Raw genomic sequence first — 24,273 nt, 5'->3', positions numbered from 1 at the left:
TCCACCTAGAAGCATCTATGTGGAAGCATCTGCTCTGTTCACCAGAGCAGAGCAGACAGCGGACCCTCACGTTGCAGCATTTGGTGTCATCGGCCACCCTCACTTTGCCTCGCTTGTGTCACAGAATCCCCGACCCGGCCCCCTTTCACCTGGAGTAGAAGCCGGTCAGACGTCTCTGACATGACGTCTCTCTGAGAAGCAGCAGGGCATCTTCCGTAGCCCCTGAGCTGCTGTCACACCTCACTGTGCATCAACCTCTCCCCATCGGCACCGCCGTGGGCCACCTGGGTCCAATGGACCCTTTACCTTTTTTTTTTTTACTTTCAGTCATTTCACAGACAACTTACATAACCCTGTCGGAACAGAGAGATGCGTCCATCGACGGCAGCCTGCTGCAGTCACCTGTGGTGCATGAACCTGGAACACACCTTGTGGATGCTGACGGCAGGTTCCAGCACACCTTGACGAGGTTCTAGTTCATCGCTACTTGTTCTTCTTCGTGCAGTGACGTTATCAAAGTGCAACATCTGGAAGAAGCTTTTGAAATCTGTGACTCATAATTCTGTCGAAGAGAGCATGGCCGTTTTCTCTGTTCGTAATTATAAAATATTTCCATGTTTCGACTTATAAACACACATTAGAATGATTGATTTATTCATTTATCTTTATTACTTATAAAAACATATATAGAGAGACATATGATAAGAACGGGCTCACGCGTTTACCAAGGCTGACAAACCCCAACATCTCCCGCCGGCTGGAGGCCCAGGCCAGCACGGCGTGGCTGGACTTAGTCTCACGCTTCCGTTCCATCCGTAGGCCAGAGGGAGCCAGCGCCCCAGCTCGAAGGCATTCAGCCAGAAGGAATTCCCTCTTATTTGGTGGGGGCAGGGGGTGGGCTGGGGTTTGCTTTTTTGTTCCATTCAGTTTAGGCCTGAATAGAACAACGGATTGGTCAAGGGCCATCCAGTTTGCTCAGTCTACCAATTTCAACATCAAACTCGTCCCAAAGTGTCCTTACAGAAACACTCAGAATAATGTTTGACCAAATATCTGGGCCCCCCGTGGCTCCGCCAGGATGACCGATAGAGTTAATAGTGAGAGACCATAACACACTTCAGCACTACTCAGTTTCCTCACTACTAGATTCTTCTAGATCAGGGTTTATTCCAAATCTAGTTAACCTTCGGAGCAACTGGATACCTAGATCTTTCGGTGCTTGCCTGAGATTTACCGATGCAGACTTTCTCTGTGGGAACAGGCCCCAGAAACGAAGCCATTCTGACTCAGTATTCTGCATAGCAATGGTTGGGACTCTGCAAACTTCTGCATGGTCAGCTGGCTTCTTGCCATCTCTCCCACCAGAGTGTGGTGGGAGGAGCCCGGAATGCGGGAGGGGGAAGGGAGGAACCTCTTCTGTCCTGCTTGTCGGCATCGCTTCAGTAATGACCCGTTCACCCCAGAGGTCATAGTTGACTGGTTTACACTCTCGGCGTGCTCAGAACGAGTCTCGTTCCGACTGCCGGGAGCACACATCTCAGAGTCCCGAGTCCCAGCTCTCCAGGCCCCTCGCTGGGTCCTCTGAGTCATCAGCGCCGCTGGCCAACGGCCCTTCCTCTGAGGGTATGAGATCGACCTTTCTGGGACTCCTCCTCAGAGCCGCGGAGGTCCCCGCACCGGATGATCGGTGCCCTGTCATCGGGTGTTGGAGCCACAGCCCCCGGCCACTCCTCCGGGCTGCCAGGGCCTGATAACCCCGAGCCCTTCCACTTGCTTCTTGCCATGGTAGAGGCGCTGGCCGCTCCCGCCTTTGCTATCTGGTGTCCACGTAACGTCACCCTGGGCTCCTCCTGTGCTCGCCGCTCCCACGCCCGGGCTCCTCTGCTGAAGGACTCCGTGCAGTTTGTGTTTCCCGACTGATAACCATCCGCAGCAAGTCACTGAGCTATCGCGTGAGTGTCCATGCGGAGAGCCGTCCAGCCCGCGTGCGGGGCAGGAGCAAGCCCTTGCGGCAGAAACGTGCCCGCGATGTGGAGGTACAGCGAGGAGTCCGCTGGACGAAAGTCACCCTGAAGCTGTGTTTAGAGACGTCAAAAAGGGCCAGATCGTGTACGGCCTTGTCACTTACAGAAGAGAGAAACAGACGTCGGCTTTTATTTTGAGTGCTGAGGGAAGCCACAGAAGCCACTAAAGACACTTGTCTTTAAAGAGAGGGGTGACCCAATGAGCATTTTGCTGGAGAAGCATCACTGTGGCCGCTATATGTGGAATATCCTGAGGACAAAAACAAACACAGAGATTCCAGAATGATCGATTTAATGGATTTTAAACATTCCGCATCGTGTATTTCCTTCCAGTCTCTTGGAACACACCTGCCTTCAGCATTTATTCACTTAGGCGCGGCATCAGATTTTGTTCATAAACGTCAAAAATTGTGAAAGAATATCGCCATATGTCCTTGGAGGAAAACGCAACGGTCCAAGTTGTTACAAAGTACTGAGCGACGTCTTTCCTGTTGACAGACTGTTTGCGAACCTATTTTCTCTTTGTCCTTAGACATACGAAAGTGAGCGCGTTCATTTAGGACATACATGGCCACCTGAAGACTCACCGAGATTTCTCTTGGGTTGATCTGAGCATCATCGGTGGCGTCTAGACAGGGCACTGCTCCCGTCTGAAGCTAAAAGGCGGGTGGCTCTTGGCAGGTGGTGCCTGCCCAGTTTGAATCCAACTTTCTCCACAGAGTGTCCCCTCACTTTGGTGTCCCCTGTGGAAGGAAATGCTCACAGTCCTGTCACACTGGGGCTTGTGACTCTCTAGCAGGCAGTAACGTCGGGTCAGGAGATCGAGACCAGCATTTTTAAAAGATGGAGTGAAATTATGGTCGCCAGGTAAAATAAAGCACACCAGGTCAGTTTGAATGTTAGACAGAGAATAGATAATTTTTTAAGTGTAAATCTATCCCATACACGGCACGCATATGGACGGAACTAAGCAAAGGTCTTTGTTATTTATCTGGAACACAAGTCTAACCGGGAGTCCCGCTTAAATAAAATTCAGTTCATTGCCGAATCTGGCGAGCTTAGGGAGTGTAGAAGGCATCGGAAGGCACACGCGGCAGGAGTCAATGTTACTTCACATCCTTCAGTGGGCACGAGCTGGGCCACACCGGAAATGCTTTTCTCACTGTCGATTTGAGTGAACAAGGGCAAGCCGCAGTCCCCGGCGACCGTGGGTGTTCGACGCCGGCGACCCGCACGGTGTCTAACAGTGCTGTCGGGCGACAGGGTCACCCTGGGGGGCCTTGGTCACCATCGTCGTTCCATTCTCTGCCTTTCTGTGTGTGTGTGAGAGAGGATTTTTCTTGAAAGAACGTCTGAGCCTCCAAATGTTTATTGAAATATTACTCCGAAAACTTCCCCTGTTGCTGAGAGTCTCGCTCTCTCCTGAGGGCAGGACCCGGGTTCCTCTCTCTGGGCGTTACGTGGAGGACAACGGGCCAAATGCCCACGGACAGTTCCCCCCGTGGACACTAGGTGGCGACAGCAGCTGTGCTCTCTGAGGAAGCATGCTTAGAGCTAACCGGGTGGCCTGGGGGGTGGGCTCGCCTGCCTATGATGGCCTCCTTTATCCCTCCCAGCAACCCCAGGCTCTGTCCTCTTCTCAGGGGGTGAAAAAGCCCCGAGGCGTCTGGGACAGGCCCAGCCGAGCCAGCCAGGTGTGGCTCCAGGTCAATCAGCCACTGGGGAGCGCAGCTGAGGCCGCACTTGTCAGAAGTAAGCAGGGTTAGATCGGAGCCCAAGGGCTGCGGACAGTGACAAGTAGCTGGGAGGAGGTTCCCAGGACCCGAGGACCCTCCCGTGGGCAGCCGCTGGCTCCCCGCCCTGTCCCTTCTTCCTCCAGGTGACCGTGCTCCACTTCCTCCTGCCCTGGCCGCCCCTGTCCCCGCCCTGTGCTGCTCTCTCCTGCCATTACCTGGCCACCACAGGTAGCAGGGCCAGAGGAGTGACTTTTCCAACGGAAATATGACCCTTCACAGGCTAACAAGAAAATCAACGCAGCCGCCTCGATGTAAGACCTTCTAAGTTGACCGTCGCCTTTCGTCTATTGAAAATGTCACCTGGGGAACCTGGGGTTAGACTAGCCCAGCTGCCGCCTTCGGAAAGGGACGCTGGACGGAGAGGAGGAAGAGGTGGGTCATGGGGTGCACAGCAGGCTGCTTTGTCCTCGTCTTGGGGGCCAGAGTGAGAGAGTGAGGGTGGAGGGTGGGCAGATGCAGCCGGGGCTGAGGCCTGGGGTGCCGGGGTGGGCGGCACAGAGGGGGAGCCGGGAGGCAGGGAGGTGGGAGGGGCCAGAAGGCTATTCGAGACTTTGAAGTCCCTTCATAATCATGAGGGCACAGCCCAGCGAGTGCCTGGGGAGGGGCAGCCCAGGTGAGAGGCCTCGGATCAGAGGCACCTGGGAGAATGTGAGGTTCAGGGAGAACTTTGGGGGGGAGGTCGTCAAAGAGTTTTAGAGAAGAGGAAGGGGAAACGTTTTGGGCCGTGAGAACTCAGTACAGACGCAAACGGGCACGAGTCGGAAGAGGTGGCTTTCGTCCCCTCGGAGGGACAGTTGTGTTCGAGGCTGGAAGCCGGGCGAGGATGTGGCCGTGTGTCGTCTCAGACGTCTGCCAGAGGGAAGTGAGCCAGAACTTTTATGTGTTTTCCGAGAAACTGCAGAATGGCAGGAAGAAGGCGAAATCCGAAAGCAAAACCCTTTCCTCCTGGAGGAAGCAGAAGCCTTCAGGGGGGCAGCCCTGAGCTGCCGTCTGTCCAGCCTGCCGTGCTTGCCTTTGGGGCCCGTCAGCACTGTCCAAAGTGGCCTAAGCCTGCTGTGGGTCAGTTCACAGGAGCCGGGCATGCAGTGCTGTGGTAGGGACCTTCAAGGACAGCGGCCTCTGCTGTCGGCCCCCAGCCCGGCCGGTGGGCTTTTGTTCTCTGTTCGGACGTCCCCCGCCCCCTGCCCCTGCCCCACTCCAATGGCCTGGTCAGGGCTGCCGATGCTTGTTTGTCTCCTGGACACGGGAGTCTAAGGCCACTTGCTTGCCTGTGCTGCAGGCAGGGGACCCTGGAATCGAGGGGCGCCTGCACGCCCCGGTTGCCAGACCCGGGACGATGCCAGGACCCTGCCACCGCAGTGCACCAGAGACGGGCGTTATTCCCAGTCCTGGTCACACTCGCCGGTCTCTCGTGGGATGCTGACACTCACCGGTCGTCCCACCAGGCTGAAGGTCGGCCCCTCTCCCCTGGGGGCACCGTGAGCACGCGTACTGGGCACTTGGCTGGGGAAGCATGTCCCTATGGTGTCCCTCCGGGCTGTCGGAGCGTCTCGTTGGGTCTGGATTTTGGACACACCGTGCTTTGGTCTCCGTAGCTCCAAAGTCTTTGCATGAGGAAAAGGGACAGTCGGGGTCCGTGAGCATCTCCCCACATTCTGCATAGGAGCAGTGGTCCTGGAAGCCACTTGTGGGGAGTCGCGCCCTGGTTCCAGCACCTTCCAGCTGTGGGCCCTTAGGGGCATCTGTTGTCTCGCCCAGCCTCAGTTTCCCCATTCGTAAATGAGTGTCTATGTTCTAGGGTTGTCGCGAGGGGTAGGGAGATTGTCCGGGAAGAACACTCAGCAAGAGATGGGAACCACGTTTCGCAACACGTGGGGGACGACGGGTCACACTGTGTGTGAGGGGAGATGCCGGAACCTCCGAGGCTGGGGGCTCTGTGTCTCTTTGTGAAACGTAGATGCACATGTGTTTCATCCTCCATGAGCAGGACTCATACACACAGAGTGACAGTCCCAGGGAGCCTGGGCACAGTTCTAGAAATAGAAGAACGTTCTGGAATGCTGAATTGTGTCCCTAAGAATGGACGAGGTGCGTGGTGTCGTGCTGTGGCGTCCTGGGCAGGGAAAGAGCTGGACCCCGGGTGGGGGAGGGGTCGAGGACGGGTGAGTGAGATGGCGTGGGGATTGGAGAGTATCCCCAGAATCTGCCCCAGGAGGGGAAAAGGCTTTAGCTGATGGCGCATGTGCTGGACAGACTGCCCCCAGGATGCCCGCGTCCAACCCCGGACCGATGACAACATGAGCGTCGTGGCCGAGGAGCCCTAAGGTCACAGGTGGAATTAAGGTTGCGATCAGCCGATCTTAACGAGGGGCGCTAACTAAGCCTGGCTTTTCTAGCGTTCCAGATGCCACCGCAGGGTCCTCACTAGTGGAAGAGGAAGGCTGAGTACAGGTCGGAGTGGACGGGCGCCAGGCCTATTGCTGGGTCCGAAGGCCAGAGGCGGGGGCCGCGAGCCAAGGAGTACAGACGTGTCTTGATGGCAGGGAAGCAGGAAGGGGACTGTCCCCTAGAGCCAGCAGGAGCGCAGCCCGGCGAGCGTGCCAGGCCTCTGACGCCACAGGATAATAAACGCGTGTGGTGTAGGCCACTAAGTTTGTGGTCCTTAGTTACAGCAGTGACAGGAAGCTCACGGCACGCGTGGCGTCCAGGTAGACGACCGTGAGTGCATCGCGGGGCGCCCTGGGCGGTGCGTGAGCGTGGCAGGCTGGGCGAGGGCGGATCTAAGTGTCAGCGTCAGTAACCACAGCTGGAAAGCGCGGATGCGCATCCGGGAGCCGACGCCACTCCAGAGCTCGGCGGTGTTGCCGGGGCCACCGTCCGGCGGACGCCTCTGGGAAGCCTCCCCCTTCAGCCTCTCCTGCTGTGAAATGGGGTCCCACGCGGACAAGTGACGGGCTCGTGGAGCTTTCGGAACCACAGTGGTGACAACGCCATCGCCCGTGAGGACGAGACCAGAGCTAAGAGTCGAAAGCAGAGACTCGAACCGATGTGCGCACTCCACACGGTCATGGCAGCACTGGCCACAGCAGCTAAATGAAGGGTGGCAGCAACCCAGGGGTCCATCAGCGGATGACGGGTAAAGGAGGTGCGGTCCGTCCACACAATGGAATACTGCTCAGCCTTGAAAAAGGGAGGACGCTCTGGCACCGGCTGCAACATAAACGAATGTCGAGGGCGTCACGCTGTGTAAGGTCACAGAAGGACACACTCTGTACGCGGTACCTGCAGTCGCCAGGGGCAGAGAGGCCGACAGTGTAATGGTGGCGCCTGGGGCCGGGGGAGGGGCGGGGAGCTCGTCTTTGATGGGGACAGAGTTTTAGTTTTGCAAGATGGAAAAAGTTCTGGAGATGATGGTGGTGACAGCTGGACAACAGTGAGTGTCCCTACTGCCACTGAACTGTGCACGTAAAAACGGCCACGATGGTCAATTCTGCGTTGTGTATATTTTATAATTAAAGGAAAATAGAAAGAAATCACAGCTTTGAGTAATTTCTTCTTTAATGATAGACGTTTAAACACGCCGACCAAGAGCTCATTCTCACGTTGAACGGCGGTGGCGGCGGTGGTGACGGTGGTGGCCCACCGTCTGCAGGCTTCGCGTGGCCTGACTAACTGCATGGCCTCTGCTCCGTCATGGGGCCAGCCCGAGATGTCAGGGGAACAGACTGAATAATCAACCTGCCATTCCCATCTTTGCTTGGAGGGAAAGTTCTGGTCAGTGAAATCTGGGGAATTCCAAGCAACGTCGACTTCCTTATCTTCGGCGAGAGCATATTTCTCTGGTAGCCGTCCAGCTTCTTCGCATTGTTGCCTGGGTTTGGCTGAGTGTCAGCCTTCTGCGGGGCCGGGCGGCTGCATGGGGCAGAGGCGAAGGATGTTCAGATTCGGCTTCGGAAAGTGCTGGCCTAAGAAGAAGTCCAGGCTGGAAGAAGATGTGGCCGACGATGAGCTGCAAATTTTGTCCAGTGAGTCTCGAGAGCAGCCTGAACACAGCCCCAAGGCCGACTTTTGACACTGAGAGAGCACCGGAGAAGAGTTTACAGAAGATTCCACGGGAGCGAAGAACCCGAAAAGGCTACTCATCCCCAAAACGCCTCCAAAGGTACGAGCCCGACCTTTCGCCGCGGGCAGCAAGTCCTCGCCCTGTTTCTTTGTGCTTCCGTTCATTCATCCCTCTGCTCGTTTATTCCTTCCTTCCTTCACTGTTTATCGTGGCGTCACTCTGAGGGCTGGAGGGGACCAGGCAGAGTCATAAGATGCTTCCTTCCTAGCCCTGGAGGACCCTACATGCTGAGGGGGGCTGGCTTGTTAACAACCACCATCCACCATGCAACAGGCTGTGCTGGGGCTGGGTGGGGGGCTGAGCCCATTGGGGCTCAGAGAATAGAGTTTAAAACGTTATGAATTCTGGGACCAGCCCAGAATGAACCAGCCCATAGTCACCTCACTTGTGAGAGCACTCGCCGTGGGGTACCACGCCAAGCTCCTTCCGAAGCTGAGGAAACAAAGGCTCAGAGAGGTTGACTCACTTGTCCGGGGGCACACAGCAAGCGAGGAGGTCAAGGTTCAAATCTAGGCAACCGGAGCTGGGTGCCAGGTTGGGCCCGGGTTTTGAGGCCACGAGGGTGAGAGAAGAGGAGACTGAGGAGGGATTGGGGCTGTGTGTGTGGGGGGGTCTGTGTCTGATCCACATTCGTGTCCCTGTGGCCCAGCATAGCCTGTGCCCGGGGAAGCTCGCTGACTGGCTTTAAGTGGGACAGCGGGCCTGGGGCTGCTCCGTTTCTTAAGGCTCTGGTCCAAAGTGGGTTTGGGGGGAGAGGAGGGAGTTTGCTGGGAGGAGCTGGTGTGTTTCTACTCTAGGGAACCCAGCATCAGGGGAGGATGGGGCGTCACCAGCTGCCTTCGCATATCTGGCATCTGGACAGAGCCTGGCATCGTCCCAGGAGAAGGGACCAGCATTTATCAGTAATTCACAGGTGACAGGATATTTGAGGGGTGTCCCCAAACCCTCGTAGCCCTGTGCCTGGTGGCTTTGGGCCATCCTTCCCAGCACGGTCACTTGTTCAGGGTCATTTTACTTCCTTTCCCATGACAGCTGCTTCTGGCCCGTGACACAGGAAGATGGTCAGTTGGCCTGGAATGGCTGAGCTGTCCACAGTGTGACAGGCCTGCACAGGGCGTGGTGGGCGCCAGCTGGGCCAGTTTGTCATCACCCAAGCGTTTGGGCATGTGTGGCTACAGTGGTGGGCTCTCATGTCTGACCTTTGCCCGCCGGGCCAGCCCACTCCCTCTATAAGAAGTATTCTGAACACAGCCGTGTTTCTATGGAGCTAGGGAGCCCGGGTCCCTCGGGGGCTTAGTGAGTGCGGCTTCTCTGTTTCTGGGTGGGGGGATCACGACTCCTACCAGAGGAGAGCTGGGGTGATGTGGAGTAAACAGGAGTCCCCCATCAGAGGGAGAGGGGCGAGCATACTCTGGCACAGCACTGCCCAGTGGGGACAGAGCATGAACCACACAGGTCACTTCAAGGTTTTAGCAGTCACCGTAAACTATGCTAACAGCAATAGGTGAAATTAATTTTAGCAACGTATTTTATTTAGCCCAATATAGCTAATGTAGTATTTCAGTGTTTTAATTATCAATCGATACTAATATCGCCAAAATATTTTGCATTCTTTTTCTCCCCCTACTAAGTCTTTGAAATCCAGTGTGTGTTTCGCACTGACGGCACAGCTCGATTTGGACATTTCGAGTGCTCAGTAGCTGCGTGTGGCTCGTGGCTGCCATCGTGGACAGCACAGCTCTAGGACGAAGGGCCATGATACCTGGGGTCGGGCGGGGGCGGAGCCTGGCAGAGACTCCAGGGGCTACAGTGCCTAAGGTTGAGTCTAATCTAATTAGTCATTCCCAACAAGGAGCTACCTGTGAGGAGTGGATACAGGACCTTCTTACCCATCCCCCCAAAATAGTTAAATGCTATTGGAGGCTGCCCTGCTTCATTTCAAAATAATTTCCATCCCATATGCTGTCCCCTCCCCAATTCTTTATATGAGATAAATTCAGCTGTTTTCACTGAGAGACCCAACAAAAGAGTAGCTTAAAGAAGATACAATTTGCTTCTGTCGTGGAAGATTTGGGCAGATGGTCCAGGGCCCCTCGGCGCTCCGGGGACCCAGGCCTTTGCATTGTACTCCTCCGCCATCCTCCACACCGGTCTTCCGTCTCATGGCCCAGGATGGCTGCCCAGCTCCTGTCATCACATGTGCATTCCAGCCACCGGTAAGGAGGAATAGAGAAGACACGCCTTTGCCCTTGACAATGGAAAGGCACTCCGAGCCCCAGCCTGAAGTCTAACTCCCCTCCCCAACTGACATTTCCAGGGAGAAGTCGAAGTCTGTAAGAACCGACGTCCAAGTGTTCGGGTGCCTTGGACCCCACTCCTGCGTCCCCCTTCCAGGCTCTGCAGCTCAGCGGGGCTGCCTTGCTGCCCCGTAGGGATGCTCAGTGGAGCCCTTCCCTTCCCAGCTCTCACACAGTCCACTGGGGTGACGGCATCCTCAGATCGCACCTGCTCTACCTGACACCTGCAGTGTTTAGGAAATGGGGTGCAAGTCCCTGAGCTTGGGGTGTCATCCTTTTCTCATGCGGCACATTTAAAACCTCTTCACTTCATCTTTTCTCCGAGCCCAGCTCCCGGCACCTCTGTGCTTACTGGGGGTGGGTGGATCTAGCAGGAAGGCCACCGTCATCTCTTACGACCCTTGGTTCTGAGAAGCTGAGGCCTTTGAAACCTGCCAGGTGCCAGAGTGACCCAGGTGCTCAAGGAGCTCTTGGCATCAGGCCACTGTTCCTCGGGTGGCGGCTCCCCTTTCCCCTCCCCCACAGTCCTGCAGTCCCTTTTCCCCCATCCAGGGACCCCGGCCCGGCCCAGGGTGCAGTACCCATGGGCCCTGGCAGGGTAGCTGGCGACGCTTCCCCTTCACAGCTGCACAGGGTGGCAGCGTGTGCCTGGCCATCCTGCCCAGCTCGCTTGGACCTGTGGGTTAGGCCCACCCCGTGCCCCGCTCACAGCCGCCCTCTCGGTCGGCCCAGTGACGCCTGACACTGGCCCTGTAGCAGCCCATCTCCTGGGGGGCTTCTGTGCATGTCAGCCCAGGCTGTCCCCAGGCCTCCTCCTCTGACCTTGACTTGTAGGTCCTCCAAGGGCCCGGGTGTGGCGGGGTGCCCCCCTGTCTCCCCCTCTCAGGGGTGTGTGTTAAGGGTGATCCCAGGGTGTGTGTGCAGGTACCTTGCTGTGCGCTGAGCCCGCCAGGTCCGCGGCCGGGCCACTGCCCCCTCAGTCTGGGGCCGGGGACCACGATGAGGGCAGCAGCGCCTGAGGGCCGGAGCGTCCAGGGGCAGGACTCCAGGGGAGGAAGAGGGACAGCCAGAGGCGGTGGTGGTGTGGGGCCGGGAGGGGACAGTGTCCAGGCGAGGGCCCCGGTGAGCTTGGAAAGCATGGTGCTGTGGCAGAACGAGGGTCAGACCTCGGGCAGAGGAAGGCCCAGGCTCAGAGCTGAGACTCACCTGGTGAACAGGTGAGACAGACACGGCCAGCGGGCTTTCCAAGAGGCCAGGGCTTGGCCCTCCGGGAACGGGGTACAGGAAGTAACAGAACGGCATTTGTTAAGACAAATCTGAACTTGGCCCAACTTAAGGCACTGGGGACGGACCTCGGACGTACCACCCGGTCGGCTTCAGACCACCAGTAAGCACGTGTTGCAAGTCACACGAGTCGCCTGGTTTCCCAGGGCCCGTCCGTTCCGTTACCCTACGCTGTGGTCTGGTGCTGTGCCATGCGGTGTTTTCAAAACACGATGTACCTGCCTTAGTTAAAAAATTCTTTGTTGCTAAAAAATGCGCACCACCCTCTGAGTCTTTAGCGGCTCAGGTTCCCTTCGCTGTGGCTGGTCCTACCATCCATGTGTAAAAGCTGCCTTGTCTGTGAAGAGCCGTGATGTGGCCGGCACAGTGAAACGCGGTCTGCCCGCGCAAGTCCCAGGCTGCGAGCACAAGGCCACCAGCTGGGGCTCGAACCTGCAGACAAGAATTCACTCACCGTCCTGGAGGCCGGAAGTCTGAAATCCGGGTGTCGGCGGGTCTGAGGTCCCTCTGAGGCTCCAGGGCAGGGTCCTTCCTGCCTCTGCCTGCCCCTGGTGTGGCCGGTGATCCTTGGTGTCCCTCGGCTTATAGGTGCGTCACTCCATTCTCTGCCTCTGTCTCCATGTGGCCGCTGTTCCTCTTCTCGTAAGGACCCCAGTCACAGTGGCTAAGGGCCCCTCTCTCCCTAAGGACCTCACCTTTACTCATACCTGCAACGACCCCATTTCTGAGCAAGGGCGCACTGTGAGGGTTTCCAGGAGGACGTGAATCTTGGTGGGACGCTGTTCAACTCATGACATGGACTTCCTTTTTTAATATCTGAGAAAGTAAGGACATTCAGAAAAGCATAGAGAATAACACCCACGCTCAAGAATTTACAAGGGCTGTGCCTTTGCCATGTGTGCTTTAAGGACGGGGACTGACGACGTGTAGGGGAGGACAGCCCAGCACAGGGCCTGGACGGGGTGCAGCAGCCTCAGGAGCTGTAGAGCGGGACTTCCTCACTGGGACGTCCCCTGGCCTGGACGCCGTCCCCTCGTGCTGGCTAATGTGCTGCCACCAGCTACCTGTGTGAGGATTACAGCCCAGTCCCTGGAGAGCCATCCTGTGGGCCAAGTCAGGGAGCCCTGGTGCCAGGCTTGACTGGCCTTGCTTGGGCGAAGTGCCCTCCCTGAACAGCCAGGGTGGCCGGCATCACAAGGTGTCAAGGCCCCTGAGGAGCGCTGCGTTTGAATGGAGTGGGGAGGGCGTGGCGGCCCCCCCAGCAGGGTACTGGTCAGAGAACCCCGCAGGTGGCCGGGGTCACTGCTTACAGGCATGGCAGCAGCAAGACAGAGGGAAGAGGTGAGGATAGAGATGAGGGGACCGTGAGGAGGCCACCACCCTGTCTGGGCCTGACTGGGCACTGGCCCAGGCAGAGGGACACTTCCCTCTGCTCACTGGTCCATCAACCGCGGCGCGCCGGGCGTACTGACCGATGTGCACTTGTCTCTCTCTGGACGTTTGGAGGGAAGACCCGAGAGCCACATGCTTCTAGCTGTCGCCCGCGCCTGGGCTGACGCCTTTGTCTGCGGAAGGGGCTGAACCCAAGGAGCCCTAGGTGCCCCGAGAGAAGGACGGACAGGCCGCGAACCTTTGCCTATACCTCTACCCTGCCTGTGGGTCAGATGCCACCTGGGATGGTTCTGTCATCTATCTTCTATTGCTATAAAAAATCTGTCATCTATCTTCTATTGCTATACCTGTCATTTATCTACCATCTATGTTATCAATCAATTTACCTATCATCTGTCCTTATCTCTATGTATCTAACAACTACCTATTGATCTACCTATTAGTTATAGAGGGAGGTGGGGTGTGGGCCGCCCTGTGCTACCGTAGTGGAGTGGTGGTTTTCCAAGTGTGGCCCCAGAATGGGCACCCACAGCACCCCTGGGAACCTGTCGGAAAACCTGATTCCAGCCGGGGCTCGAACAAGCCCTCAGGTGGCCCTGCTGAGAAGAACTGCGCTAGAACATTCTCTACCAACTCTCTGGACCCCGTCCTTGTGCCTCTGGTGGGGACGTGCCTCTGTGATCTCGGGGTGCTGGGGTAACTCCACGGCTGATGAAGGGCCCCGGGAGCTCAGAGGCTCAGCCAGGTCTAGGGTTTTCAGCTCCGAAGGTGATGCCACGCAGAGCTCACCAGTCTCCAGCAACCGCAGCAAGCAACCCGTGGCTTCCGAGCCTCACCGGCCCCCTGGGCTCCCGTTCCCAAAGGCTCTTCTAACCGGCTGTCTTGTCATCCTGCTGGTTCCCCCAGAGGATGAGCTCTACAGAGATGGGCCCATGCACATCCCGTGCGAGTTAGGATTACACCGGGGGAGCCCCGCGCAGGCTCCCTGCCCACCTCCCCTGCTCCCCGTTTTTCTGGTCCCTCCGAGTCACCTGCTCTGGCCTTCTCTCTTCCAGGCTTCCTACAGCTGGTCCAGGAGGGGCAGGTCAGGGAAGCTTGCCTGAGCATCTCGTCGTCGGCACGGGACGGGCAGGACTGCGGCTCCCAGTACCAGGTTGTGGCCCAGAGCATGTGGCAGGTGGTTCAGCAGGCCCTGGGGGACGTCGGGCCCAGCAAAGAGCTGAAGCTGAAGCTCCAGTTGGTGGTGGACGCCATAGAGTGGACGCGGGACGCATTGCAGAACACAGAGGAGGGTGGTGCCCTCTGGGATGGTGGAGTTGCCGCCTGGGGCTGTCAGCTGGAGAGGCTGCTGAGGACTGACGCTGAGGCCCGTGTGCCCACCTGGGCCCCCGGGAACCAGCTGGACCTATACCTGAAGGAGCTGGACAAGGCTGTGGGACAGGGGCTGGGGCCCCGGGGGGCGGGCCAGTTGGGGCCCCACCTCGGGTGTGTCTACAAGATGTGCTTCCAGGAGGTCCTCCTCAGCCGCCTCTCCGAGGTCTTGTCCTCTTGTCACCATTGGGAGAGCTATGACATGCTGTACACCTGGGGCCAGACCGCCTTGTTCGGGCAGCAGGGGTGAGTCTTCCGGGGGCTGGGTGATGCCGCTGCCTTGCGGTGAGGGCCCTCGGGCCCAGGGCTGAGGTCAACACAGAGGCCATTGGAAAGACCACCAGGCAGGGAGTGGTGTCAGGGAAGGGTGGCCTCAGCCAGCCCTGGGGACAATGTGTTAGTGTGGATGTATGTGGGCGTGTGTCAATGTGCTTGTTCTGCAGTATGTGTATATGTTCGGGTGTGTTTGTGTGTGTCAGGGGAGTTTGTGTATCTAGGTCTGTGTGTCACACAGAATCGTCTACACCAGCTGTCCCCTGCAGTCACTGGCCCTGTGGGCCGGGGCCTGGAGTCGCTGTCCTTAGCTTCAAGCTGTGCTCCACATCCAGCCGCCCCCACCAGCATGGCTCTGTGCCCCTCACAGCTCCTTCAGATCCAGCAGCGAGACGCTTCTGGGCGCACCTGTTCCCTCCCAAGAACCTGAGGCAGACTGCCTCCTGAACCAGCTGGTGTTTGTCACCTGGATGTCCCAAGTGCAAAAGACATTGGTAGAGCTGATCCAGGTAAACAGCCAGGAGCGGGTGCCACCGAGGCCCCTGTTCCTGCGTCTGGGGGAGGAGCCAGAATGTGCCCGGGAGTGGGGTCGGGGCTTGAACCAGAGCCTGGTCCGCTCCTGGGACTGAGGTTGGGCACTGACCCTGCCCTTGACCACGATCAGCGGGAAGTACCAGGGTGCTTCAGGTGGAGGCACGAGGTGTATCACAGAGCAGCCGAGGGGGACACCAGGCCAGGAACCCCCCTCCTTGGTGAGCGGGAACGGAGTCAGGTGTCCCAGAGCTGAGCGTTCCGCGAGCCCACGGCAAACGGTTAGGACTCACGGGGACATCGCAGCTTTGTGCTGCTAGCATTTTTAACAACTGCTCTTCCTGTGACAAGCCTGGCCTTGGGCACAGACACATAAACAGTCATGGCTGCCGCAGGAGAGATGTCCGAGGGGCAGGGAAGCCCTCCGCCCTTCTGAGCTCACAGCCCCAGAAACCAAGCTTTTCGACAACACTGAGGGAAAGAAAACGTGTAAATTTAAATGGAATTTTCCAAAAACTGGCGTATAAATGCCCCTAGCCTTCTCCTTGGCTGCTGACCAGATGTGCTAGCCAAACTCAGGGCCCTGTCACCTCTGAGCACCTGGGTGTGCACCTTCCGTCCCCCACAGATCTCCTGGAAGCCGAGAGGCCGCAGTCTGGGCTGAGTTGGAGACTGGGTTTGTCGCTGCCTGGCGTCTGCTCACGGATGGTCACGGACTGTGCCGAGTGGCCAGGTGTCCTAGTGGTCAGTTCAGACAGCAGGCAGAACGACAGTAGCAGTGTGGCCTTTCAGATTGTCCTGGGTGGTGGGTGTCAGCAAGAGGCTAACGTGGAGTCGGGACCCTCACTGCCCAGGGTGCCCACACACGGGGAGGGTTCCCACTGTTATATGGATGGGCGTGGGGAGGGGGCTTTGGGGGCTGCGGATGGAAAAGCCCTGATGGCTGAGTCGCAGCCGAGTCAGATGTCCTTGGCCAAGGGCCTGGCAAGCAGGCTCCAGACGGAGGTGCGTGGGCTAGGAACGCAGACCTCAGAGCAGGGGCCCGGGCCTTGCCTGCGACTCCCCGAGACCATGCGTAGGACCACGCACCAGGCTCGGGTGCGGATGGCAGCTTCCCAGTGAGCCTGTCACGGGAAGCCCTTGTCATCGCCTATGGTTGGGCCCGAAGGCTCACACTTGGGGTCGGCCAGGTGCAGGTCTCCAGAGCTCTGGACACTCCAACCCAGCCCAGGCCCCACAGGCCAAGCAGACCCCTTGAGGCTTGGCCAAGGCCTTGTCAGTCCCAGTGGTTTGTGGCCTGTGTGCTCACTCTGGGCATTTGGCCTCCCCTGTCAGCTCACGATCACCTCACAGCCTCTGGTGCCCGAGGGGAGGAGGGTGCTCACTGCCCCCCAGTGAGTGAGCGGGTGATGACGGCAGCAGTCGCCCTGCCTGGAAGGTGGTCCCCGGCCACCCAGGATGGGCAGAGGGCCGGGGGCCGTGAAAGGAGGGGTTTTTTTGTGGACAGGGGGGTTTCAGGCTGCTGGTTGGCAGGGGTCCCAGGCTGGCTCCAACCCTCGCTCCTCACTTGTCCCCAGTCGGGGGCGCACCAGCCTTAGCTATAGAGGGACTGGACCTGGCTGCACCCCAGAGAGCGCCGTGGGCACACGAGTTGCTTTTATTGTGTTCTCGGCAGGAAGTGTTGACGGAGTGTCTAGAAAAAGTCCTGATCTGCGAGTGGAGAAATCTGGCCACGTCTCCCTACCACACGCTCCTCGACCTCTTCCAGGTGAGTGCCTCGGCACCTCTGAGCCCACCCCAAGGGCGCTGGCCCCTTCCCCTGCCTGGCCTGGGTGGGGGTGCCTGGAAGGACCGGGCTGTGGGGGCCTGACAGTCTACTTGCTTTGATTGACAGCTGTTGGAAGAAACCATAAATTCGGTCCAACATGTTGGGCCGCCTGTCGCCGGCTGGGTTCAAGCCATGGTTCTGGAAAGGTTTTTAAAATTTCTGCCAAGGTAAGTGGAAAGGTGGCCCCTGGACACATGGGGAAGCATGGATGGCCGGCACCACTGGCCCCAAGCCGAGTGCTGACCGAGCCCAGCCGTGCTGGCCACTGGGCCTTGGGTTGGTCCCCCATGTGGGGCAGGGTGGCTTGGCCTCGGGTCCCCGCCGTCCTGGCCACTCTACCTCCCAGCCTGGCGGTGGAAGCAGCCGCAGGTCAGCGCTGTCCGACGTGAGGTGCCAGCCCGGGGCTGCTATGTTGGCTCCGTGGAGGACCGAAGTCTAGATTTTACTTCATTTTAATGAATCGACATTTGACTGCTGCGTGGGGCTCTTGGCTTCCGGATTGCCGCGGGGCTGGGACTGGGTGACGCCAGGCAGGGGACTCTCAGAGTGGGGGCCACGTCCTGCCCTTATTCACAATTTGGTGTTCTGCTCATCATAGATTTTAATTAATTAATTTATCTATTTTCAATCAATCAATTAATTATTTTAATGGAAGAAATGATTTACATTTCCCCTCCCCGTCTATCCCCCCTCCCGCCACAGATTTTTTTTGCACTGATTTTGAGTTTTAAAAATATCGTTTGTTTGGTCATCGAACTTTTGGGTGTTCCCTTAAGCCCTGCAGCCGAGGCCCCAGCCCGGATTGGGGTGGAGACGCCACTTCTGTTTAAGAAAATGCCCCTGGGTGGCCAGTCTGAGACCCCGATCCGTGTTCTCGGGCTCAGACTGTCGAAGGCCTTTGGGGAGTGGTGGGTGCTCTTCCTACTCTGCTACCGGGGCAGCTACAATGGCCCAGGTAGGGTGTGGGCACCCCCAGGCCTTACCCAGACGCAGGAGCGCTGCTCTGCCCTGCCCAAGCCAGAGGCCTTCTCCCCACCCTGATTCTCCAGCCTGTGGAGAGCAGGCCTCTGGGATGCAGCCTCCAGAACCCTGACTCTGGACCACAGAAAACTCGCACCTGTCCTCTTCTGGAAGCATCTACCGCAGAGGGTTGTCGAGAGCATTCGATGAAAAAATCCTTAGGAAATATTCGGCCCCAACGCCTGGCATGGAGCCAGCTCGAGTGAATCCTAGCTGCATTGTGGACATCACGGTTACGTCCCCCACATGTGTGATTCTGTGACGGGGAGCCATCTGGAGGGCGAGGGGGCGTGATGGGGAGGACATGTCCACCTTCGCACGCAGGTGCCAGGCCAAGGCCGCTCGCTTCCTCCAGAATGTGGGTGCTGAGACTTTCCCCGAGCTGCACGTGCTGGGAAACTGCTACATCTCAGGTGCCCCCCGTGTGTCCCTGGCTGTGCTGTGGGCTTCAGACCTTGGGGGCCGATCCATGTGGACGGGAGACTCGTTGCCATCTATGAAAAAGGGGGAAGGACACTGGCCCCTTCCAGAGGTACACATGCACAGTTTTGCATGGGAAACACCAGGTGCCAATGACACTGGCTGCCTCTAGGGAGAGAGGTTTTCACTCAGAAAAAAGCGAGCTGGAAAACAGACAGGAGCAGCAACAGAAACGGGCGGGGCGTCTGTTTCCCAACTGCCTGGGGGTGCACGGGGTGGGGGGGCACCCGGGTGGGTGGGCATGCAGCAGGGCTGTGCATGGGCCCCGAGGGTCCCTTCTGCTGTCCCCAACAGGAAAACATGGCAGGAGCTGAGCCAGGAGTACATCGCATCGGCCAGCTTGGATCCAGCTGTGCAAGACACCATCGATGTCATCGAGGGCCGCAGCTGGTGCCACCTTCTGTCCAGAGTGAGAGCATTGTGCCAGGTGACGCCTCTGCCCCCACCATCCTGGCTGGGGTCTTTTCTGCTTCTGGGAGGGAGGCCCCTGCCGTGTGTCCCAGGCTCCTGTCCAGCCCGACAGGGCCTTCCCTGGGATGGGGCACAGCAAAGTTCCAGTGACAGAGCCGTCGGAGGTGTCCCTGCTGCCCTCCTTGTGCTTCTAAGGCCCGGCTCCAGCCTGCCACATCCTCCCGAGGGCGCCTCCCTGGACAGGGTCAGGGTCCACATCTGCATCCATCTGTCACCTTGGGCCAGACCTGCTTCTTCTTCCCTCCGCCTGTGAACCCCCCACCCCCCACCAGGCCGGCTGAGGCCCGACCCTGATTCCCCCGGGCCTCGCCCCTCCCCTATCCTGGCTCCGACCTTGCGTAACCCCAGGCAGGTAAAGCCCCCTCCACTGTGTGTCAGGGCCTCTGTGCCCACCCCGCTTTGCCTCCCTCTGAGCTGTGACTGTTCGCAAGGCAGATGCCCAGGGCCTGACCCCAGGGCAAGCTGTCCTCCCAGGATGTGGACCTACAGGTAGAAGTTTCCCGTCCGAGTCAGGGTTCAGGGCCTCCTGGGACCCATTCATGGCCCTGTCCTCACAGGGGCCTCCTGGGCAGGAAGATGGGAGGGGCTGGTGCAGGTGGGGCCTCCCTGCCGGCAGCTCCATCCTGCCATCCGGTCTCCACCGTGGAGACCGGCTTCTGAGGCCGCCGCCGCTGGGTTTTCTGCGGAGATCCGAGCGCCTGGCTTAGTGTGGCATAGAAAGATCTGGGGAGCTTATCTCCTCCCAGGACAGCAAGGGCACAGCCGAACACTGCCCTCGCCTCACCTGGAGCCGTGGCAGACATTGCTAATCCAGCCCAGCTTTATCTTGCAGGGAGTGTGTGCGGGGCACAGCCGGCCTGGGGGGCTCAGGCTGCGGTGACGTGGAGCCTTCGGTCCTCAGAGTCTGCTGAGGGATCACTTCGGAAAGAAGGACAAGAACCTGGTCCAAGCTTTGTGGTCCCTGAAGCAGAGCCTGGAGGACTGTGGCCGCCGGAGCTGCGCTCCCATGTCTGAGGTAGAAGGAAGCGGAGGCTGGCTGGTCCCTGGGGGTCATTCTGCATGGCCGCTGGGACCCGATGCTCCCCAAATGTGGGCGGGGCCTCAAAAGGGTGTGGGAACCGTCCTGCCAACAGGGAGGCCCAGGGCCAGAGACTGACCGAGGTGAACGGCCTTCATGGTCACCCTGGCCGGTCCCCGGTGGTCTCTGGGCATCACTTGCTGGAGGCCACCCCGAGAAGCTGAGGCAGGCCACGCCTGAAGCCCCTTGGTTAGGGTCAGACCTGCGGGGTGGTGGGGACAGGTCCTGACGAGCCCGGGCTCGAGGGGATTTGTGTAGCACCTGCCACCCCGTCCCCGCTGAGCCCGGTCAGACCGTGTCCTGGGAGGCCTTGCACACAGGCCTTGCCATCTTCTTGTCTTTTGGGGCAGAGCCTTGTGGAAAGTGTGTACATGGCGGTCTTTGGGGAGTACGTCCAGGCCCTGGTCTCCCATCTCCAGAAGCAGAAGCCCAGGAAGTGGGGGAACCTCCGGGATCAGGTGGACACAGACACCTCGAGTCTGTACAGCGTCTTCAGGGAGCATGGGGTGAGCCGCCGACGCCTCGGGTGGGTCTGGGTACCGGGTGCCCCGTTCCCCCTTCCAGCTCCCGCCTCCCTCTGGCCCCTCACCCGGTGCAATGTGGGCCTCGAATCAACACACAGGGCGCGGCCACCGGCGTGCACAGCAACACCGAGTTGGGGCTAGGGACGTCAACAGCTGGGGGACAGGCCGGCCCGGCCAGGACAGCCTCGGGGAGCTCGGGCGATAACAGTGGGGGTCCGCCGCCCTCCCCGGCGATGCCGGCCGGGCCTGTGTGTCCTCCTGGAGGAGGCTGACCCAGAAGCTCTCCCCTCAGGGGCCTGGCTTGGCCGAAGTGCGGGGGCCCATCATGGAGCCCTTCCTCCCTGGCAAGGACGGGGGAAGTCAAGTGTTGGACAGCTGGCTGGCTTCCTTCAGTGACAGGTTCCCTGGTTTTCTGAGGTACGAGGTGGCATGAGGGGCCGGGGGAGATGGGGGAGGGAGGTGATCTGCGAGGCGGGGCACTGCCAGGGCCCAGGATGGAGACAGGGCTTCACGGAGGCCACAGATCCCCAGGTGTGAAGGGTCAGTGGCTGCCAGGGATGGGACCCTGGGCAAGAGTTACATGGCTCCGTGCCCATTCTCAGATAGGAAGACAGTTCCGAGAGGGGCAGAGACTTGCCCAGGATGCCCAGGAGGCAAGTGTAGGCAGTGCAAAAGCATCGTCTGTGAGGGGGTGGGGGGTGCCAAGGGGCCATCAAGGAGTCTGGTCTCTCTGCCTCTTGCTGCCAGTCTCTGAGGCAGACCCCTAGAATGCTGCTATCCTGACCCCTTCCTACAGTTCCTGGGGCTCCCTGGTAGGCTGCCTGGGGGCCCTGGGAGGGGAGAGGGACGCAGACTAGGGAACCTCCTCGTGTCCCAGCTTCCCTGAAAGCCACTGCCCTGGACATCCTGTGCACAGACCCGGGGCTCACAGAAGCTCTCCTCCTGCTCCCAAGCAGACGGGACGGATCACGCAGCTTCAAGGAGTTGAAGGTGGAGGTTAAGGTGAAGAGAAAGCTCTGATGCTGCTTCTGCTGATCCCCCCGGCTCTGGACACGGTGACCAAGCGCTCGAGGTCCCGCGTGCTCCTCCAGGGAAGGCAATAGGACAGCGTCCAACCCTGGGCGGGGACACTGGGGAGGCTCTTTGGGGGATGTAGCGTGGGTCCAGTTGCCTTAAGGGGACACTGTATCACTGGCCTGGGGGCAGGACTTGTAATCTAGGCCAGCAATTCTCAAATGTTTTGGTCTAAGATCCTTTTACTCTTAATTATTGAACTAAAGAACTGTATGTAGCTTAGATGTTCTATCTATTGATGGGTACTGTATTAGAAATTAAATCTGAGATGTTCGTTTATTTACAATATTTAGTCGTCGAAATCAAAGTAATTCATTAAAATTGAAAATTAGTATTCACTAAATATAAAGTAAATGATCATATATGAATCAGTAGATTTGAAAATAAATTATGATCTATAAAAATGATATGCATTTAGAAATATTAATTTATTTTAAAAGAATGATAAACCCATAATTTGTTAACGTTAAAAATGATTTTTACGTGAAAAATAAGCGTTCGACCAAACAACATATCACACAGATCGGATGTCGTCAGGCTACTTACTTTGTAAGCCAAAGATATTTGCGAAAACTCATGACACCCATATGTTTCTCGTTGCTGTTTCAGAAGATACTGGTTGTGGGGACATTGCCCTGGCAGTGGCCGGCAGAGGGTGGAGGGGCCTGGGCAGGACGGCGTGACCCTCGGCTGTGGGACTCGGCCGCTTCGTCTTTCTCTCCCTCTGGGACACCCAGGGACTGGGGTTGCTGTCACTTGCACCGTCTCATCAGCTCTGCCTCGTCCTGACAACATCTAACTGCCGTCGTTTTTACAGATGAGGAAATCGAGGCTCAGAGGGGAGAGCGACTTCTTCAGAGTCACCCTTACTCTTCAGTGTTGGCCTGGGGACAAACCCAGGACGGTCCCCTTCGTCTCCATGAGCATTCATTCATTCAGTTGTCTCTTGTGCTTTAAGAGTGGCCTGCAGGGTGCCCCAAATCCCACCAGAGGGCGCCGAAGCCCAGGCTTTGGGATGCAGGCCCCCCCAACCCCCATCACCAGTGACCCAGTGTCCCAGAGGCAGCCCCTCCCCCGGCCCCTCCCCCAGATCGGCTCCCATCCAGGCTTCAGAGAACTCAGAGCTCAGGTCCCAGGGACTCTGGGGTCCCCTGACAGCCCAAGAGAACAGGGGCGTTAGGCCAGAGGAGGGGGATGTGAGACCCAGAGGCAGTGACCGCAGAGGCCCTGGGACCCGTCCCTGTCCCTCAGCATCCTGCAGCACTCCCAGCGCCGCTGATCTTGAAGTTCAGACGCTGCCTTAGACACTCCGACTAAACTAAATACGAAAACTCACAACTAATTGATTTGGGTCCTTCCTTACTTCCAGGGACATGGGGAGAAGCCTTGGCTCAGCCCTCTGCACCTGGTGGCTGGGCCGATGATGAGGAAATCTGAGGCATTTTCAGTAAAAGCTAATCTGCCATTCTGTTCTGTTTCTGTAAATATGCTTGTTGCAAAGGTTATGCCTGCAGAGCTCACTTGCACCTTGTCCTACTTGTCTGAGCACTAAATGATACTGTTTGCACCCCGAGCAGCCCCCCCAACCCTAACCCTAACCCCTCCCCACACAGAACCCTCTGCCGAGGACTCCCCCATCCGAACACAGTGAGCAGGCAGCCATTGTAGAGCAGATGCCAGCTTCCCCTCCAGAACTGAGGGTGATTTGAGAGCCAAGATATCTCCTAAGGGGAGAGAACGCTTACACATTTGGGACGAAATATAACAAAAGACCTTTAATCCTTAGCCGGGACCCTAATAAAAGGAAAACGCCACTGGCCACGATGAAACCAGAGCAGACGACCGGGTGACAAGCTGACACGGACGCTTCAGCGGCCCTGGGAACATCTGCTGGCCTCGGAGCCAGGACGTTCCGTTTCAGTGGCCGTCTGGAGACAGGGAAAGGCTTTGACCCAGGCGACGTCGGCACTGAGACCCCACGACCGCGAAGGACTAGGTTCTCGGTGAAACGGTGGCTAGGCGGGGAGTCTATCACGGCGGCACGGAGGACGTCTGCCTTGGCCTGAGCCCCGGACAGAGCAGGGGTCCCCCGCCCCTCAGACACCTGCGTGTTGCCCTGTACTCACCTGAGCCGCCCACTTTGTCTCAGAAGCTGCGAGCTGAGAGTCCCACACAGAGGCCTGGGCAGGTGTAACCGCTGGGTCTTCTAGGTGCTGCACTTGATGCTTGGACATCACCTTGCTGACCTTGGAGAGACCGCCTCTCCCAGTGTCAGCCAATTCCTAGAGATCCGGAAGGATCTCTGGGAGCACGTCACCATCTGCAAACCAGTCCAGAGCCTGCACCGCCACCACCGCCTGTATCGCCTCTCACTTTGGGCCGCTAGTTCCCTGCCCTAATCACCCAGGGCCAGGCTCCAGACACTAGGGACTGTCCCTGTGCCCCAGAACCCACCTGAATGATTCCAACTAGACAATCCCCAACCTGTTGACCCTGCCCTGCCCCTTCTTTCCGGCGGAAACCTCAGTCGAGCCTCTTGCCCACGGCTCCCCTCCGTCTGCCCCACGTGCCCTTGGCTGTGGCCCCTCCTCAGGGTCTGCGGGCATCACAGCTGCTTTCCCAGGGCCGTCTGCATGGGTCGAATGCAGAGTCCTCATGACTGGGATGAGTACCCCGGAGAACCACTCCTCCGTCCTCCGTGTGAGGA

General features: G+C 58.3%; 1 protein-coding gene and 1 long non-coding RNA gene across 10 annotated transcripts; both read left to right on the top strand.

Moving 5' to 3' along the window:
- Window positions 1-972: 972 nt before the first annotated feature.
- On the top strand, window positions 973-21,926 carry LOC120619734 (uncharacterized). 9 transcript variants are annotated; one of them, XM_039884318.1, is made up of 12 exons: window positions 973-2,910; window positions 4,040-4,192; window positions 13,972-14,533; window positions 14,931-15,069; window positions 16,767-16,859; window positions 16,986-17,086; window positions 18,264-18,471; window positions 18,714-18,846; window positions 19,723-19,905; window positions 20,319-20,474; window positions 20,785-20,909; window positions 21,449-21,926. In XM_039884318.1, exons 2-9 carry the CDS (start codon window positions 4,114-4,116, stop codon window positions 19,902-19,904), a joined length of 1,497 nt encoding a protein of 498 aa, XP_039740252.1. In that variant the 5' UTR covers window positions 973-2,910; window positions 4,040-4,113; the 3' UTR covers window position 19,905; window positions 20,319-20,474; window positions 20,785-20,909; window positions 21,449-21,926. The 9 variants fall into 9 exon arrangements, with proteins under 9 accessions (XP_039740252.1, XP_039740251.1, XP_039740253.1 ...); XM_039884317.1 differs by having other exon boundaries at window positions 973-3,903; XM_039884319.1 differs by having other exon boundaries at window positions 973-4,192; window positions 21,446-21,926.
- LOC120619740 (uncharacterized) lies at window positions 7,996-11,611 on the top strand. Its single transcript, XR_005657655.1, has 2 exons — window positions 7,996-8,856; window positions 9,575-11,611. It is a non-coding gene; the product is annotated as an uncharacterized LOC120619740 (long non-coding RNA).
- Window positions 21,927-24,273: the final 2,347 nt, after the last annotated feature.

The sequence above is a fragment of the Pteropus medius genome, unplaced genomic scaffold (assembly GCF_902729225.1).
Source record: "Pteropus medius unplaced genomic scaffold, Ma_sr-lr_union100, whole genome shotgun sequence".
Classification (NCBI taxonomy): domain Eukaryota; kingdom Metazoa; phylum Chordata; class Mammalia; order Chiroptera; family Pteropodidae; genus Pteropus; species Pteropus medius.
The sequence above is the reverse complement of the archived record's forward strand: the minus strand, read 5'-3'. Positions and strand labels throughout refer to the sequence as shown.